Raw genomic sequence first — 19,037 nt, 5'->3', positions numbered from 1 at the left:
CATACATGCTGGAGATGAGTTGCATCCGAAACAGATGCTTATGGCCAACAATTGCTCAGTTGTCACATAATTTCATCCAAAGTTTGTGGAACTGAACCCAAATATGCTGACAACCTGCTGAAACTTTAGGCAAAAATAGTCTCACTGTTGCTGAATCAGGGCTGCCAGTTGGCTATTCTACTGATTTCCAATGCAAACCTGAAGACGACATGTTCAATTGCGTTAAGAATGGCTTGGTTTGGCTGTTGCTAGTCAGGCATGTGCTACAGTAGTGTGTGATCTAGAGGTCATTATTCTGTCCAATTGTGTCGTGAATGGCTTTTTTTTTTCTGATTGGGTTTCATTGTGCTGAAAAATAACACCCAACTCTAGCCGTCTGTCTCCTATGTCAATTTCTCAGAAGGTGTCAGTAATTGCTGTGAAATGCTTATTTTGAACATTCCCTTGAATACTTCATCTTTATCAACCTGGGTCTATTGTAGGCATTGGAAAAAAATGAAAAATAAGCATATAATTTAACAGTAAATTGCAAAACCTTATCAGAATATGATTTCAGAGAACCTTTGAAGATTAGTCTATCCTTTTAAGATACTGTATATGGATTCCATTACATACAGTAAATTAAGCAAATAATGGATTAATTTATAATATTACTTTATGAGCTATAAGACACAAAAGAAGAAAAGAATTCCAACACAGGGGTTTGAATACATGCTTTTATAAACAGTATTTTTATCATTAATACAATACAATGTTTTCAACATATTTAAGAATAAAACAACAATGTTGTGGATCCCCATTTATTTAATTTACATTAAATAAAATGACATTTTTAAAAAAATATCAAAAAGCTTCTTTAAATAGTTTTAGTTGTTGACAAATTATGGCAGTTTGAAATGTACTTATAATGCTGCTTAAAGAAGACCGTAAAATGCACCATAAAATTCAAAGTATAATAATTATTTATATATATTAATAATAGTATAATAATTATAGTTAATATAAGATTTGTGTTTTACACAGACTGACAGGTAAAAGGCAATATTGGCTTCTATATCCGAGAATGATACCCTGTTTTCTTTAAGCTGTTATATTTAAAACAGTAGGGGGCAGCAGAATAGCTTAATCAAGTGGTGCCTTCCTGTCCCAGACCGCAGCACTTTTTTCAAATAGAGGAGAATTCAGAATGTTCTTTGCCTGGTGCTGAATTCTCTTTATAAACAAAGAATACAAGAAAACAATTCCATTATGGATCAAAGTATTAAACACTTTCAGAATGTTTCTTTCATAGTAATTTGATTCCCAGTTTTCCCATCGGGCATTTAACAACATTTAACCTCATGCAAATTAAACTATAGTATGAAATGGTGACATTTCCATTTTTATCTGTTTGATTCAGAACAGTCTAACACATTTTTCACAGTACAGGCATAAAGACATACAGTATGATCACCAGTAATTAAATCCTCAAACAATTTTTTAATTTTTTTTTTACAGAAAAACAGAGTTTTTGCATATTATCTTTGCTTATATTTAATTAATGTGATCAGTTATTCACATTAATAATGTTGTTTAACATTAATGAAGACAGGGCACCAAAATGTACACACAAAACAGCAATATATACAAGTAAGATACAAATATCTCATATTAATACAATGTCTTGACATATTCTGGATACTGATGCTAGTATTGGTATTTTATTTATAAATGTTTCCTCTGAATTGTAAATATATTATGCTATGAAGACAATGTGCTTTATCTGTTGTCAACATGTTCATGTTTATGGATAAATGGGCATGATGCAGAAGTAGGTGGCAGTGTAATACAAAAGCACTCTATACCTGGTGTAATTATCATGAACCATTGAAATGAGAACTGAAGTCAACTCACTTTTCAAGATACAATTAAACAGTCTTGTAACTCATGTTCTCTGTCTAGTGGCTGACCAAATTTGGGGCTTATCTAAAAACAAATCTGTGATGGGGAGGAGGGCGGGCCGTGAGGATGCACACCAGGCGCTGAGTTGCCCCTATCAGTGGGAGAGAGAAATAAGGAGGAGCCGGAGATGCAAGAGAGAGAGAGACACGCACACCAGGAGGCGGAGGAGCTGCTGACGTCCGCCAGGAGACGAAGTACATCGCCTGGCATCACGAAGGATCGCCGCACAGCTGGCTGAGGACCAAATGGCAGCATGGTGGGGAACTGGAGTGTTTTTCTCTCTCCCCTCTCCCTCCCCTCGTCCTACTCAGGTTCCCAGGAGGCAGGGAAGACCAGCCGGCAGCGTAACAGCCGAAGGAGCATCTCCTCCACTCCGGGTTGGGGGGGTAGGTCAGGCCGGTTGGTTCCCCGGCCTGAATCGGCCGTTGGGGGTATGTGACGAGGAGGAGGGCGTGGCCGGGCTATGAGAATGCACGCCTGACGCTGAGTTGTTCCAGTCAGCGGGAGAGAGAGATAAGGAGGAGCCAGAGACGCCAGAGAGAGAGAGAGAGAGAGAGAGAGAGAGAGAGAGAGAAAGAGACACACGTCCTTTCTGACGAACAAGAGGCGTGTCTGCCACAAATCCTTGTATTTTAAGATTGGCAGTGTGAACTGTGGGCTTTATCACCTACAAACTCATGGGCATACAAGTTTGAATTGGCTTTGTTTGAAAAGTTTAACTTTGGAGGACATTTGGCAATTACTTGGCATGCAGAAAGCACCCCTTGATAATTATATTATAAATTATTATGGAATTTTCCAGCAATAACCCCCAAAATATAGAAGAATTCATTCAATCTTTCTTCTTTTCAGGATGCAGACATATTCTGTGGAAATTACATTTTAAAATTTTAAATTGTTATTACACATCATTACAAGCTTAGCCTTCCCGCTGTACAATCATGAGAATTTTCAAATACTGTAGGTACCATATGCCAGCCTGCCCCATACAGCAGTCTGAAATCTTAATTATTGTGTAAAATTCCACAAGCCAACAAATATATAGTTTAATATTAAGCTGACTGAACGTACCTCTCAGTAACTGCATTATTCTTTGAGCCCATTAAAATCCTCTGCATCTCAAAATTTAAAAGAGTGAACCGTAGCAGGATACAGGACTGGTAATAGAAATGTATTTCAGTCTGAAATAAGAAAAATGTGTGTTTTATCTATTGAACTTGTTGGCGTGTCCATACGTCCCTTTTATATCATCTTCATGTTAAACTTTCGAGCACCCCCTTGCCCACCACTGGCAGCAGGACCATCAACCTTTCTGAAGGAATACTCTACTGAGAAATTGTTCTTGTGCTGACCTCGTCCTCGGCTCCACACAAACAAAAGAATGAAACAGAAAAGCACCACACCCAAAAAAGTGATGCAACCCATTGCTGTGGACACCAGGATAGTTTTGAGGTCCAGCGTGAACTTTAGGAAGACACGGGTGTCGTTTAAGTTTGTGTCATTGAGATCGCTCACGTAGTAGGTGCGATTTGTCGCAAAAGCACCATCTAGTGGCAATCCACTCACTGTTAGTGTGGCGAAGTAGGTATCATTGCCGCCAGCATTGCTTGCTATGCATATGTAGGTACCACTGTCTGTCACCTGGGCGTAACGGATCTCTAGTGTACCTTCAGGCAGAACAATGACACGGCCAGTGCTCTTGGTGGTGATACGACGCCTCTGAGGTGAAATCCAAAAGATAACTGGAGTTGGGTCTCCGTATGCTCTACATACAAATGACACTACTTGGCCTTCACGTGCTGTCAGCTGTTGTAATTTGCGGTTGCGGATTTTTGGCCGCTGACATGTAAAATGGTCAAAAAGTGCTGAGTCCGAAAAGGTACTAAGAGCTTTCCCTCGTACTTCCACAGGTGTGTTGCAAACGGGTGACTTTCCGTCGAAGTTGAGGGTCTTGCGGCGTTGCAGTATCCACAGTAGGCGGCAGTCGCAAGACAAAGGGTTACCATCTACTCGCAATGTCTCCAATGTGTTAATTGAGTGGAAAGAGCCCTCTTCCAGAGCTACTAATCCATTGTTTGATAAGTTGAGCAATCGTATCTGCTGCAAACCTCCAAGGCCATAGGGCTGCACTGATATCAGGTTTGTTCCAACTAGGTGCAATTCCTTCAAGCGGACAAGGTCCCGCAAAGCCCAGGACTCTAGAACAGAGATGGGGTTGTAAGAAAGGTTGAGGCTGGCCAAGTGAACAAGGTTACGAAGAGCACCCGTAGGCACGGTGGAAATGTTGGTGTTGGTAATCGAGAGCCAAGAAAGGTTGAGACCCTGGAAGCTGTGTGGAGAGATGTACTTAAGGAAGGGCCAATGGTCAATCTCAAGACCTCGGAGCCCTCCAAGTTTTCGAAAGTTCTGCTCTTCCAATGAAGCAATACTGAGGTAGCGTAATCGAAGAGTCACCAAGCCGCGAAGATAAGAAAGAGATTGTCCAGATATAGAAGTCAGATTGCACCTTTCAATGGTGAGTTCTTGAAGGCCCACCAAACCCAGGAACGCTTTGTTTGAAATGTACACCAGGTCATTATCACCGACCTCCAAATTGCGGAGGTTCCGCAAGTCCTGGAAGGTGAAGTCTAAGAGGATGACCAGTTTATTCCCACTCAAGTCCAGAGTGGTGAGGTTTGTGAGATGAGAAAAGGCACCCATAGGCACGAGTTTAAGCTGGTTGGCTCGTAGACGCAACACTCTGAGTTTTAGTAAGCTGGAAAAGGCATTGGGTTCCAGCACACTGATGAGGTTCTCACTCAGGTCTAGCTCTTCCAGTCTTGAGAAGGTTGCCAGGTCATTGTATTCCACCCAGCGTAAACTGTTGCCACTCAGGTCCAGTGTCCGTGTGTCAGTAGGGATGCCCCCAGGAATAGAATTCAGGTGCTTGTTCTGACACAACACAGTTCTCTGCTGAGGGATACAGTCACAGCGCTGTGGGCAGTTTTGGCCATGTGTTATGAATGCAGTGATTTGGAGCAGAAGCAGCCCCGGTAAGCTCAGGCGTGGACAACCCGCCATGCCCCTTCGCTACCTTACAGGGGCTGAATCACTGCACCTCACACCTATAGACAAAAACACAAAAAAACAGGTATTAATTAATAAATACTTTTGCAACACTAATCTATAACACCACATCTATAACATTCTGAAACAAACATTTATGTTGACTAGACAAAGCTAACTTTGTTAAAACTGTTATTCTAAAGGCATGGTTGAGGTTTTTCCAAATTCTCTCAACCAAGACCAAAATTATCAAATGCAACTCCTTGTAGAGCTTTCAAGCTATATCCTCCAAACTCGGAACATGCCTTCAGACTGTTCTGACCTAGTGTTTTATGCTGTCTAACTGATCAGACATATGGTTGTCCTGTAGTGTCCAATCGAAAATCCCAAAAATCCCACATCCATCCATCCCACTACATTATATATACAGTATATGCATTTGGCACAAACTTTTCTCAAAAGCTATTTACAGTGCATTTAGGCAACAAGTTTAATCAGTACATGCATACCATGGGAATCTAACCTGTGACTGCTATCCAGGGCTGGCGTTGGCCAAATTTATACCCTACGGCGAGTTCTGTGATCATCGGAATGGGGGTGGGGGGTGGGATTGGGTATGTGAGGCATCTGATGTGGTGCGAGCTGCGAGGTGATCACTGTGTTCAGCGACTGCTATCATATCCTTGAATAACATATAATGTGCGAGGAAGGGCAGCAGGTGGAGTTTCTGGTGGCCCCCTAGGGCAGGGGTGGGGAACCTTTTTTCACTAAGGAGCCAATTTTTTAATATTTAGTTGATGCATTTTTTTCAAAAGAGCCATAGCACAAACAAATAATTTTTTCTACATTTTTCAATAAAATAAAATGTTTATATTGCCCATAGACTAAAAAACACAAAAACAAACAAATATGCAAAAATGTATAGGTAACATGTTGCAATACGGAATTGAGTACACGTGTTTGTCTCCATAAAACTACTTCAATTTACAATTGTTCATGAAAAATTTAACATCCCTTTTGGGCTGGGCGATATGTTAAAAATATTTTAATGATAATCGCCTTTAAAATATCGCGATATCCGATTATATGGTCAACCCCCCTGCCGAGGGTCGGTGAATATTTTTGCTTTATTGATTTTGCTTAAAAATGAAATAAATTTATTGAAACACGAAAAACTTAACACATTTCTAAATTAAAATTGCACAAAATGAAAAAAGCAATTAAAATAAAGTGATTAAAAAATCTTATATATAATCACCTCCCCAAATCCAAACATTTACCGTCTCCAACGGCCCCATGTGCTATCACGCAAGCATCCGTCAAAAACACCAGGTGAAAAATTACTAATAGCCTACAAATGAAGAACTAAAGACAATTATAAATGTAAAGATAATTATAATAATCATCATAATAAATAAGCCTAATAAATTCCCTTCTGTTCCCAAAAAATGCTGCCAAATGTGTGTTCTTAGCGAATGTGTTTGTATTGCGTTTTGTTAATACAGTTTATGCTGCCTAAAGAAAATAAAATAGAACTCAATTTTAGGTTCAAGGTGAGCGTGTCTTGTATTACTTTATGTTATCACTTTCGTCTTTGTTTCTTTAATACAAAGATACCTGTATATATATTACTGAACCAGCAGAGTCACATTCACAATGTGTAAGAGCGAACTGCTCCGTGGAAATAAAGCGAAACTCACAGCACTTCACGAGATGATTGGAGATCATTTGCAGCATTCTCATAGATGACATTATTCTTGCAAAGTTTTCAGTCAAATGAAACAGAGAAAAAGGAGTGATAACTCTTTACGTGCTTGTTCTACGAGACAGGCTCGCGCTGCACGTCTCTGAACAAACAGCGAATCAGACACGAGCATTGATGGTTTTTCTTTTGTCTGTTCTTAAAAATATAATAAAGTGTGTTTATTCAAGCGCGTGTCTTTGTGACTTACAGCATTTCTTGTCATGTGTCACTCCAAGACGTCTTACAAGTCACCCACCTGTTGCGGGTAGATGAGCAAAATTACTCGAGCATGAAATACCTGCATTTGGACGAGGAGCTCACGAACTGGATTGAGTCTCATCGCATTTGGTGGGTGCTATTTCACACCCTGGGCGCACATAAAAAATAATGAATGTTCATAAAATCGCTCGTAGAAAATGCTCTTAACAGCTTCAGATTAAATCCTGCAGGCGCCCATGGGTCCAGATATGAGAGAAACAAAGTAGGAAAGGCTTTAGTATGTCATGAACACTTTACACATGAACAAGCTGATATCTCAGATGACTTAGTCCTGTTTAAGCTCATGATATCCTTTTAATCTCCTTTCTACTAGTCTAATAAGTAAGGAAATTAATCTATCCAGGCTTTGAGCTAGCCATGGCTTCAGATCATATCTGCTTTGCATGAGTTATCATTGCAATAAAAAGACAGAAAAATCTTACATAAAAAGAAATTTCAATGCTCATTTAGTCCTCTCTAACCAGTATGCAATGGAAGATATCCCGCTAAATGCATTTTTAGTCCAAGTATTTCGACCCATGCTAGTGCTAAATTTTAACGTGCCACTAATCACCATAATAATGACAGACAAGGACTCACCTTTGGTTCAAAATTTCAACAGTCCAGTCCCTAAGTACCAGGTTGTTATTGAACAGTGAGATTTTAGAGGTACCCCAGCACAACCCTTCTTCAAACCCTCCCCCATGTTCTCCGGTAACCGAAACAAATATCCAGCCCCTAGGTCAAACCCGTATCAGGTGACACTAAGAAGCTGTCCAATCAGCACAGATCACTGCTTCAAACAACAGGTGGAGTGTACAGGATCATTACAAGACAATCAGTAGTGATGTGACTATGGAGAATAGCAGCTCAAATGATGTACTATACACTGCAAGGGTCATCAACAAGGATGGTCAGTGTGAGCGCGTTGTGGGCCAGTTGATGAAACAATTACTTTCCCAGTGGGACCAGTGCTGCTTTTTGACTGTATCTTACATTTGTGAATTGTGTTCATGTGTTTGTCTGCTTTGCATTATGTGCTAAAACTAGCACATAATGTACAGTGCATCCGGAAAGTATTCACAGCGCTTCACTTTTTCCACATTTTGTTATGTTACAGCCTTATTCCAAAATGGATTAAATTCATTATTTTCCTCAAAATTCTACAAACAATACCCCATAATGACAACATGAAAGAAGTTTGTTTGAAATCTTTGCAAATTGATTAAAAATAAGAAATGAAAAAAATCACATGTACATAAGTATTCACAGCCTTTGCCATGACACTCAAAATTGAGCTCAGGTGCATCCTGTTTCCACTGATCATCCTTGAGATGTTTCTACAACTTGATTGGAGTCCACCTGTGGTAAATTCAGTTGATTGGACATGATTTGGAAAGGCACACACCTGTCTATATAAGGTCCCACAGTTAACAGTGCATGTCAGAGCACAAACCAAGCCATGAAGTCCAAGGAATTGTCTGTAGACCTCCGAGACAGGATTGTATTGAGGCACAGATCTGGGGAAGGGTACAGAAAAATGTCTGCAGCATTGAAGGTCCCAGTGAGCACAGTGGCCTCCATCATCCGTAAATGGAAGAAGTTTGGAACCACCAGGACTCTTCCTAGAGTTGGCCGCCTGGCCAAACTGAGCGATCGGGGGAGAAGGGCCTTAGTCAGGGAGGTGACCAAGAACCCGATGGTCAGTCTGACAGAGCCCCAGCATTTCTCTGTGGAGAGAGGAGAACCTTCCAGAAGAACAACCATCTCTGCAGCACTCCACCAATCAGGCCTGAATGGTAGAGTGGCCAGACAGAAGCCACTCCTCAGTAAAAGGCACATGACAGCCCGCCTGGAGTTTGCCAAAAGGCACCTGAAGGACTCTCAGACCATGAGAAACAAAGATTGAACTCTGACCTGAATGGCAATGTCTGGAGGAAACCAGGCACCGCTCATCACCTGGCCAATACCATCCCTACAGTGAAGCATGGTGGTGGCAGCATCATGCTGTGGGATGTTTTTCAGCAGCAGGAACTGGGAGACTATTCAGGATTGAGGGAAAGATGAATGCAGCAATGTACAGAGACATCCTTGATGAAAACCTGCTCCAGAGCGCTCTGGACCTCAGACTGGGGTGAAGGTTCATCTTCCAGCAGGACAACGGCCCTAAGCACACAGCCAAGATAACAAAGGAGTGGCTCCGGGACAACTCTGTGAATGTCCTTGAGTGGCCCAGCCAGAGCCCAGACTTGAACCTGATTTAACATCTCTGGAGAGATCTGAAAATGGCTGTGCACCGACGCTCCCCATCCAACCTGATGTAGCTTGAGATGTCCAGCAAAGAAGAATGGGAGAAACTGCCCAAAAATAGGTGTCCCAAGCTTGTAGCATCATACTCAAAAAGACTTGAGGCTGTAATTGGTGCCAAAGGTGCTTCAACAAAGTATTGAGCAAAGGCTGTGAATACTTATGTACATGTGTTTTTTTTTTAAATTTTTTTTTAAATTTTTTTTTTTTAATAAATTTGCAAAGATTTCAAACAAACTACTTTCATGTTGTCATTATGGGGTATTGTTTGTAGAATTGAGGAAAATAATGAATTTAATCCATTTTGGAATAAGGCTGTAACATAACAAAATGTGGAAAAAGTGAAGCGCTGCGAATACTTTCCGGATGCACTGTACTAGCTTTAGCACATTAGCTAACCTTATCATATCTTAGCAAGTTCATATTCACCCAATGTGGGGTGATAATAAAGCATTCAACTCACATTTGTAAGGTATTTTCTTCCCCACAGAAAATTTTTAGTAGATCATTCAGTTTCATAGAGTACTCGTAGTACTCTAATTCGTGTTGCATTTTCCATTGTAAACAAATGACATATACTACTTGTACTACAAATGGTGTAGAACAGTGCAAAAGTATGTGAAACTCAAAACTATACCTGAATATGACTGAGGTGTCACAGCTGGTATCATAGGTCATTATGTCAGGGAATAACGAGAACTAATATAATAGACACTGATTACTACCTTGCCACTTTCTTTCCACACACTACATCTCTCGGCCTCATGCGCCGTTGTCAACAGAGCACATTTAAGCTGCTTATTAAATGTAATTGTCTTATTTAGAAAAGTGCTCTTATGTGAATTTACATATCCATGCTAATGTACAACAACTCTACCGGAATGCAGAAATACAAGTGTTTAAAGGTGCTACATTGGCCTACCCTTCTGAAACAGCTTAGATCAAAATGAATATATATCAGGCTGCTTATGCAGTTTTTGTTCTGGTCTAGTAGGTGGACCAGCACAGCCATGCTGATAAACGGCAAAAAATAGTCAATCAGGGCTGCGTTTCCCAAAAGCATCTAAGTAGATCATTGAAACCATTGGTGCCAGTGGTCTCTACAATCAACTTAAGCTTGCAATGCTTTTGGGCAACACAGACCAGAATGGTCTTTCTAGTAAAGTCTTGCTGGTTAAGGCAGTTAAGAAGCCTGGTTGGGACACCAACACACCAACATCCCATACACAACATAGACTGGTGACGAGCAATGCTGATATTGAATTGTTAAAAATATTCAATACCTAGTACAAATTTCAATTTGAGCTAAATGAGTGAATAAGAATGGGAGTCTGATGTCAGTGATGGGAAGTCTCCAAGGATCAGTCAATGACTGGAATGAATAATGTATAAAAATACTGTGTTCTTAAAAGGGCACGAGGCCAAGCCATTCTCTAGCCTCGCCCTATCCCAGTCCGGAATACAGATATACTGTTTCAAATTTAAAAAAACGATACAATCTAAGTTAATCCAAACTCTCTAGGGAGATAAAAATTGCATGACAGGTGTTAAAAGTTACAAGAGCTACAGTATACTACATAATGAGCTATCCAAAGCTGACTTCAGTCCTATGTTGATACAGCAATTCAATCATGAGAAGACTCATTTTCTGCACTTAAAAATGTATTGGTGCATTTGAAATGTAAATGAATTTCAAGCACATTTAAGTTCCAATTTTAGCTTCTGCTGCAATGGAATTCGAATGCAGCTGACCTCTGGCCCCAAAGCTGTCATGACTAAATGAGAGACACGACTACCTCTTTGCTCTCTTGTTCACCTCGGCAAGGTATCAAATCCACCTGAGAATTACATAACAGCTGTTAGCAGATACGTGCAGGGTGAATAAAGCAAATTAGTATTTTTCCCTGTACTACAGCTGTTGAGAGGCTGGATAAATATAAAATATCTACATGGGAGAACATCAATGATATAAAAATAGGATAAAGAATGGGAAAACACTGCTGCTAGGTCTTCAGTAGGCAGATGGAAAGAACTGCAAATCCATAGGCATATACTGTTAAGTGGCCCCAATACATACTTAGAACGTACGAATGTCATTGCATTAGATAGCAAAATATCGTAAAAGAGGCATTTATTTTACAGAAAGATGTTTCAAGCAAAACATTTCACAAAAAGTAGTTTGTTAGGTTTTAAATCATAAAACAATAGATACTGTTCAAAATGAAGACAAAAAATATCGACACTGTTCGAAATGTCAAACGTGCCAAATGTGAAACTTGTCCATAGTTAATGTAATGAACTACTGTTGCTAGAACACCTGTGAAGATTTCTGGGGAACTGACTTCTACATCCAGTTAAAATCACTGTAATGGACTATTTGGTTTAAACTCATTGCAAAATGGCTATAAAAGTTAAATTAGTTCTAAACAAAAAAAGGGTCTAGCATCATTTCTTTGGAGATATTTGCCACTTGGTTGATATTTTATTTTCTAATGCAGAGAAATTCACACACTGTATTTTTAATTGTGGCCCGAGTGTCCAAACAGTTTCTGTGACCCAGAGCTCAACTCCTATGGTGAAATAAAAGTGTAATGAGTACTTTTGCAAGTGCTTGCTTTGAGTATGAAAACAGGCAACTAGGTGGTGCTTGATGTTTTTGTGATTTTCAGGGAATTTCCTACATAGAAAAAGATGAAGAAAGATTTGATCATGCTAAAACACAGTAGAAAAAAATATTGTAGCTTGGCAAGTTGCTACTGTAAGCATGAACATCAGAGGAAAAGTCTGTGTTGAAAAAGTTACAGATGATACAAACTAGGTGCAATTAAGGAAACCTAGATCCTAAATGAGAGAGATAGCACATTAAAATGAATAAGAAAATTGAACTAGAAGGAAAGAACACTACTGTAACTCCAGGGCAGGTGCGAGAACTCAAAGAAGGGGTCTTGAGGGCCCATGAGCTGGAGGGAGGTGTGTGGAGGCGTCAACACTTCCATAAATCATCGCTGGATCTGCACCAATTTAGTGCTGCTGATGGCACTCTTCAACTCACATCGATTTCAAACTGTTCTGCCCACACAACTCTTTACATAACCGTACATAACCTCCTTATTCTGTCTCACTCTGCTCTAAAAGCCCATCTATCACTGGTAGCTTGGGGAAACCCAGCAGTGTCCCACAGGGGGGACAGTCAGACAGGACGATGTGGACCAGGGATGAGGAGGGGGCGAATGATGGATGCTCAGGTTGAACGTCGACTCCCTGGAGGTGCTGTCTCAAGGGAATGTCATACATCACAGAGGCAGTGGTGCCCCTGGCCAAACAAAAGCAGACAAGGGCACTGGCTTGTTGCTGGAGTACAGCAGACATTTGGGATCCAGGGATCTTCTTGGATTCCATTGAGATCTGGGAGTTCAAGGGATGACAAATGGGGAGCAAAGGCTGTGAAATGTTGACATTATACATGCTGGTAGCACAACACAGTCGATGTAACTGAAAAGCAAATGTAATGGCTTGTCTCAGGGACATTTTTCCTACGGAAGGCATTTTGACAACCTTAAATTTCATTTATTATATATTATCAGGTCACACTTTAACAGCATGATGCAGCAATGTTGAACATTTTTGATGCGGATGGAACACTGCACTAAAACACTCTGCAGTGTTTCCTCCTACATTAGTCAGTGGCAGTGCTGCCCCGCTACTGAATCTACAGCGCAAAACATACAGCACGACTGGCATAGTGAGGTCCCCAAAGGATTGACACTAATGAAGAGCAGGTTCTTTTGAATCTATAGTGCAAAACACAGAGCATAACCAGTGTAGTCAGATTCCCAAATGACTGACTCTTTAGCAGGTTCATTTTAATCTGTAGCACAAGACATACAGCATGACCAGTGTACTCTGATTACTGAACAAATGCTTTTCTGAGAGGGTTCCTTTGAATCTACAGCACAAAATATACAGCGTGTCTGTACTGAAGACCAGTACAGACAGATTCCTAAACAAATAACTCATACAAGCCTATTTTTTAAAATCTACAGCATGGAACATACTGCGTGATTAGTTTAGTGTGGCTCCTGAAGGAATAAAATTTTGAGCCGGTTCTTTTGAATCTACAGTCAATAGGTTCCTGAACTAATGACCCTAATGATCCAGTTCTTTTGAATCTACAGCACAAAACATATAGCGTAACACAGTGTAGTGCGGTTCCCAAACGAATGACTCTAATGATCCAGTTCTTTTGAATCTACAGCGCAAAACATACAGCACAACCAGCGTAGTGCGGTTCCAGAACAAAAGATTCTTTAGAATCTATAGCAAGAAACAAACAGCGTGACCAGTGCAGCCAGGTTCCTGAACTTATGACTCATATGAGACAAAACATACAATGCTACCTACCCAGTGAATGACTCTTATAAGCTGGTTCATTTTAGTGAATCAAAAACATACTAAACCAAAAGTCAATAATTTTACCATACCCAACTTGTGAGATTAAAATCAGATTAATTGCTAGATGTTCATTTGACGACGTGTAATTAAAAAAAAATTGTTATGCCATCTTATACAAATGACTTTTTCTTGCATAACACAAAGATATTTTAATGAAGATTTGATGTCTGTTTGTCCATACAATGTAAGTGAATGGTGACCAAATTTTTAAACTCCAAAAAGAACATAAAAGCAGCATAAAGTTAATCCAAAAAACTCCAGTGGTTTAATTCATGTCTTCTGAAGTGATACAATAGGTTTTGGGTGAGAACAGACCGAAATGTAACCCCTTTTTCACAGTAAATCCTGCCATTGCAGTTTCTAGGCAAAATCGTGATTTCAAGCCCACGCAGAGCGCTACGAAGTGTAATTGAGTTTGAAATCATGATCGCCAAGGAGACTACTGGTGTCAAGATTTAACAACTTCTGCAAGAATCTGTTCATTTAATAACAAACTGCTAAGGGGAGTAGACCCCTTACAGCAAGAGTTGCATTTCTTATTTCCAAATATTTCTTCTTTAAAAGTACTAAAATAATTGTTAATGGAATCGTTTAGGAATCTGAATCATTAAGAGGAATTGGAACCAGAATGATTCTTGTGATTTCCATCCCTAAATAAGAGAAAGAATTTTAACACTGAAAAAATTACACGCTACAGCTTTAAAGACATTTATGAAGCGTCACCTGATCTAGTTAATATACAGGCATGCTAATCAGTTAAAGCCTATGAGAAACGGCATGCTATTGTAGCAGCAGCAATGGACAATCACACACAACTCTTGAGGGGATAGAATATCAATTGTGTTTCGTGGAAGAAAGACAATGGCTAACCACAGGCAGGGAACATGACTTGTCTAACATGCATATTTAATACAGGTGAGAAAAGAAGGGCTTTCTATGCTACCTACAACTGCTGTTGCTCAGTTTGCTGATGCAATTAATTATTTAGATTATCATGGTCTATGGACATGACCTACTGACACAGAGATACTGACCGTGGCTCCATGGTGGACCATCTCCAACAACAATAGTGATTTAGAGACATACAGACTTATGCACTCACTCTTTCATTGGCTATCACTCACAAACTGGATTCTGGGAACAAACTGAAAGATGCTCTACATGATAGCTGCTTGGCGCTCAATGCTGGTTTTGTGCACAACGCCGAAGCCAGTTGTGGTCCAATTAACGTGTATAGACACTGGACAAAGAAGAGCTACAATTGCATTACCAATGTCTTTTAGTTTGCATTTACAAAAATCATACAGACACAATTTCAGCTGGAATAAAGAGATTACATGACATTTTAAAAAGATGAATTATAGTTTTAGTCTGACTGAAATCGAACTTTTAAAGTGCATGTAAACGTACTGACTGGAGTGTGTCCAATGAAGTCCAATGAAGCAGCTTAATATACAATGATGGCGAATGTCACTCTCCATTATGACACGACTCATCTGATTAATGTGGCCTGACATGCTCCCCAGAGCAATCCAGGACCCCAAATCCTGCAGCATCTCCAAATCAATTCTGACACACAAACTGATCAAATGTACTGTATACCTTGAATGCACTGTAAGTCACGTTTGATAAAAGCATTTGCCAAATGCATAATGTAAAAAATAAGAGGCCACAAGACCTGAAAAATTCAAACACTTACATCTTCCACACAAAATAAGTGACTTTCCTTCTTCAGGATTTCTTAAATGAGTGGTCCCCCTTGTAGTTATGCAGCAGCTAATAAGTTCCACTGGGGAGCCCAGGTCTGGCAGCACTGCAGTCAGCATGCATGTGGACAGGGCAATTGTAAAGTAGGTCAGCCATGTATGGCACCCCTGGCATTTGGGCACAGCCAGCAATAGGCGTTAATGAACATCCGCTCTGTAAGCCCCTTCAAACTGAGACATGGCAATGACAGGAGTGTGGTCACTGGATGTCCTAGAGATCCTCTGTGTTGGGGAAATAAATTAAGAGGATTACGGAAGTGTTATAAAGATTGTAATTACACACGACCGCAGTGTCATAAACTGCAAGCATTTATCACCATGACTCAGCTGGCATTTCATGCATATGGCAGCTAGTAACACAATTAACTTGCAAGAATGTAATAAAGTTATATAACATGTAGTAAATATTAGATAAATATAGGGGAGACCAGGACTTGTTGTCATACTTTTCACTTTAGTGTATACTTCTCAGGGTATATTAAATTGTGAGTCAATTTCTGTATAGGTACATGTCTTAAAGGAATATTACGATTTCAAGCTCAGTCTACAGCATTTGTGGCATAATGTTTATACCACAAAAATTAATTTCGACTTGTCACTCCTTTTCTTTAGAAAAATAAAAATTTGGGTTCCAGTGAGGCTTACAATGGAAGTGAATGTGGGCCAATCGGTAAACGTTAAAATAGTCATAAAGTATATACAGTGCTGGGCGGATTACTTGTGAATTCATTGTAATCAGGTAAAAATGCAATCAGTAATGTAATCTTGCAGATTTAATTTTTTGGGGTAATATAATCTGATTACTTTTAGATTACTTTTGGATTACTTTCAACCGAATTCTGCATTGTTTAATCGTGTGAGTGGTGCTTATATCCACAAATTCAGATAAATGACTTCAAATGTAAAAATATTAAGGATGTTTTCATATTTTCCCCCATGATGCTGATCGAGGTCTAGGCCCTACATCAATGACAGACTTAAATATGTTTGAGTTTAACAGGCATTTCTAAAATTATGGATAGGTTCCCAGGGCACGTTAACACAAATGTGGTCATGCAATTTTGCCATTTTACAAACGCCACTTGTAGTAAAAGTGTAGTTATATCTGTGAATCAGTGTCACAAAAATTATCACTACACCAAAAGTGCATTCATATACATTTTTGAAAACGACTACAAAAGCAGTTTAAGAAACTAAAAGTAACTTTGCGGCGCTAATCCAATTAAATAAGAAATTATGTGTATTTGTGCATTTTGATGCGTTTGATGGACAAAACCCTTCCAAAGACATTGCGACATGGTTATATTACACAAAAAGTGATAATTCAAATAATAATTGAAAAAATGTGTTTGATTTGGTTAGATTTACAATGTAAAGTAAAAAAAAAAAAAAAGAAAACACGCAAACATTCCTCCAAATGCTTCTTAAGATTTGATGTAGAATAATTTGCAGTTGACAGGATATTAACTTTTGAAAGGCAGTTTATATTCCACAGTGATGTTTTTGCCCCGTGTCTCCTTAAAAATGAAATAATCTCTATAGATCCAGTGGTTAAATGCTGAGGTAGACCGCTCCTCCTTCATCTGGCTGGCTGGCAGCAAGTTTCAGTTCTGAGTGCAATACACACATGTAAGAACTCCCCCCTCTTCCAAAAAACACTCGAAGACTTACCGAATGTATATCAGCAGTGTACTGATTTAGAATGAAAAATGTAAAAGATTGCAAACTAAAATTACAATATATAAAACACATGTAACAACTTGCCCAAACCTTTAAGAATAATAATTTAAAAAAATCTTCGTTTTAGTGGGTTTTGACTCAGGTGCTTCAAACAAACATACTTTTCGTTAAATCATTTGTTAATCCTCTTTCGACTCGAAACCTTATAGTTACTGAGATATAGCCATTCTGGCAACTTCCCCAAGTTACAACTAGCCCCCATGTTACCAAGTAATTACCCTACTGAGTTGAGAGCACCCCACTAAGATTATGACATAGTGATGTTCTCACAGAGCCTGTAATGAATCAGAAATCCTATCACACTTCTCTAAAAAAAGGATTCTAGCTAACGTCAACACCCAAGGTACTTCATACATGACATTCATTAACTCACCCATACCAGACACTCTACTGTGCACCTAATGATACCGGAGGTTAACTCAACTTCTTTCCATAGCTACCAGCAGAGTTCGGCCAATTACTGTAGACAGATATACTGTACATTTCTGTGGAGCGGGACATGGTCGTGTGTCTGTCAGTGGGGAGAGAGGAAGCGGTAAGGACCATCACCTGGTGATTGCTAATATTAAACACCTGTGTCTCGTTTCAGTGACAGCGAAGACAGGCTCTAAAAGGCCGCCGGAGTGACAGAACGGGAGAGAGAGTCCGAGGCACACACAACCTGAAGCTGAGCGCTGGATAGCTGTTTGTTGTTGTCTTACATTGTACTGTTTATTGTTAGTAGTAAAGCTGTGTGTGCAAAACAATAGAGACTGGCTGAAAAGTAAATTTTGAGTTTGAGTTGTGAGAATAAAATCTGATTTACCTGGACTGCAACCCCGGCTCCCGCTTCCTTCTTTTGGAACCCCGCTACACTGGTGCCGAAACCTGGGAAAAGAAAAGAAGACTGGCCACCATGGACACCTCACCGCTGGGCAAAGTCATCTGTGCCCTGGCTAGCATCCAGGAGATGCACCACCAGGCCCTCCTCACCTAGGAGCGGCATTTCTAGGAGCTCCTCTAAGCCCAAGCTGAGGATCGGCAGGCCTTACGGAGCTGGATAGCTCCAGGCGGGTCCTCCGCCACGGCCCCGGAAGCAGCGATGAAGCCACACCTGCTGCTCACGAAGATAGGACCCCAATACAATCCGGAGGCGTTTGTGAGTCTCTTTGAGCAGTCAGCAACTGCTTCCAACTGGCCACGAACCCATTGGGCCCTCCACATGCTGCCGCTGCTTTCCGGGGAGGCCCAGCTCGTGGCACAGCAACTACCAGCGAGGACCACCTGGACTACATGAAGCTACACTCCAGAACAACACCGCCAGCGGTTCCGCTCCCTCACCCTGAGCGACACCGGTCACCCGTTCGTGTTTGCCCAGCAGCTCCGCGATGTCTGCCGAAAATGGGTGCTAGCCGAGGAAGGGCATGGCATGGAGGACATCATGGAACTGATGGTGCTGGAGCAGCTGACTGTTTCGCCTGCCATGAAGAACCGCAGAATGGGTCCAGTGCCATCGTCCCACGTCGGTGGATGACGCCACCCAGCTGGCTGAAGCCCACATGGCGGCCTACCCAGAAGCCGGCGAGTAGTCCAAACCCCTCTCTCTCTCCCCCTCTCTTGCTGCTCCTCCCCCTCTTGTCCCTCCCTCTCCTCCCTCTCCTCCCTCTCGCCCTGTACCCCTCACCTACCCCTCTCCGTCGCCCTTCCCAGGATGATGTCTCTGCTGCCACGAGTGCAGCCGGGGAGCCTGGGCCGGTCTGTTGGAGTTGCTGGGAGCCGGGACACGTCCAAGACCTGTGTCCAGT

General features: G+C 40.8%; 1 protein-coding gene across 4 annotated transcripts in view; it reads right to left on the bottom strand.

The window, feature by feature from the left end:
- Positions 1 to 800: 800 nt before the first annotated feature.
- The window catches only part of LOC127439289 (leucine-rich repeat and immunoglobulin-like domain-containing nogo receptor-interacting protein 3), a 52,488-nt gene continuing 34,251 nt past the window's right edge, over positions 801 to 19,037 (bottom strand). Inside the window, exons 1-3 of one of the 4 annotated variants that reach the window (XM_051695527.1) lie at positions 18,059 to 18,877; positions 15,447 to 15,735; positions 801 to 5,045 (exon numbers count right to left, since the gene is read on the bottom strand). In XM_051695527.1, coding sequence (XP_051551487.1) covers positions 3,184 to 5,001 — 1,818 coding nt within the window. In that variant the 5' untranslated portion in view covers positions 5,002 to 5,045; positions 15,447 to 15,735; positions 18,059 to 18,877 and the 3' untranslated portion in view covers positions 801 to 3,183. Of the gene's footprint in view, positions 5,046 to 15,446; positions 15,736 to 18,058; positions 18,878 to 19,037 lie in introns of those variants that run through there. The other 3 variants (XM_051695526.1, XM_051695529.1, XM_051695528.1) reach the window with 3 other exon arrangements.

Source organism: Myxocyprinus asiaticus, chromosome 50 (genome assembly GCF_019703515.2).
Source record: "Myxocyprinus asiaticus isolate MX2 ecotype Aquarium Trade chromosome 50, UBuf_Myxa_2, whole genome shotgun sequence".
NCBI classification, from domain to species: domain Eukaryota; kingdom Metazoa; phylum Chordata; class Actinopteri; order Cypriniformes; family Catostomidae; genus Myxocyprinus; species Myxocyprinus asiaticus.
Note: the sequence above shows the minus strand (reverse complement) of the source record. Positions and strands in the feature narration are given on the sequence as shown.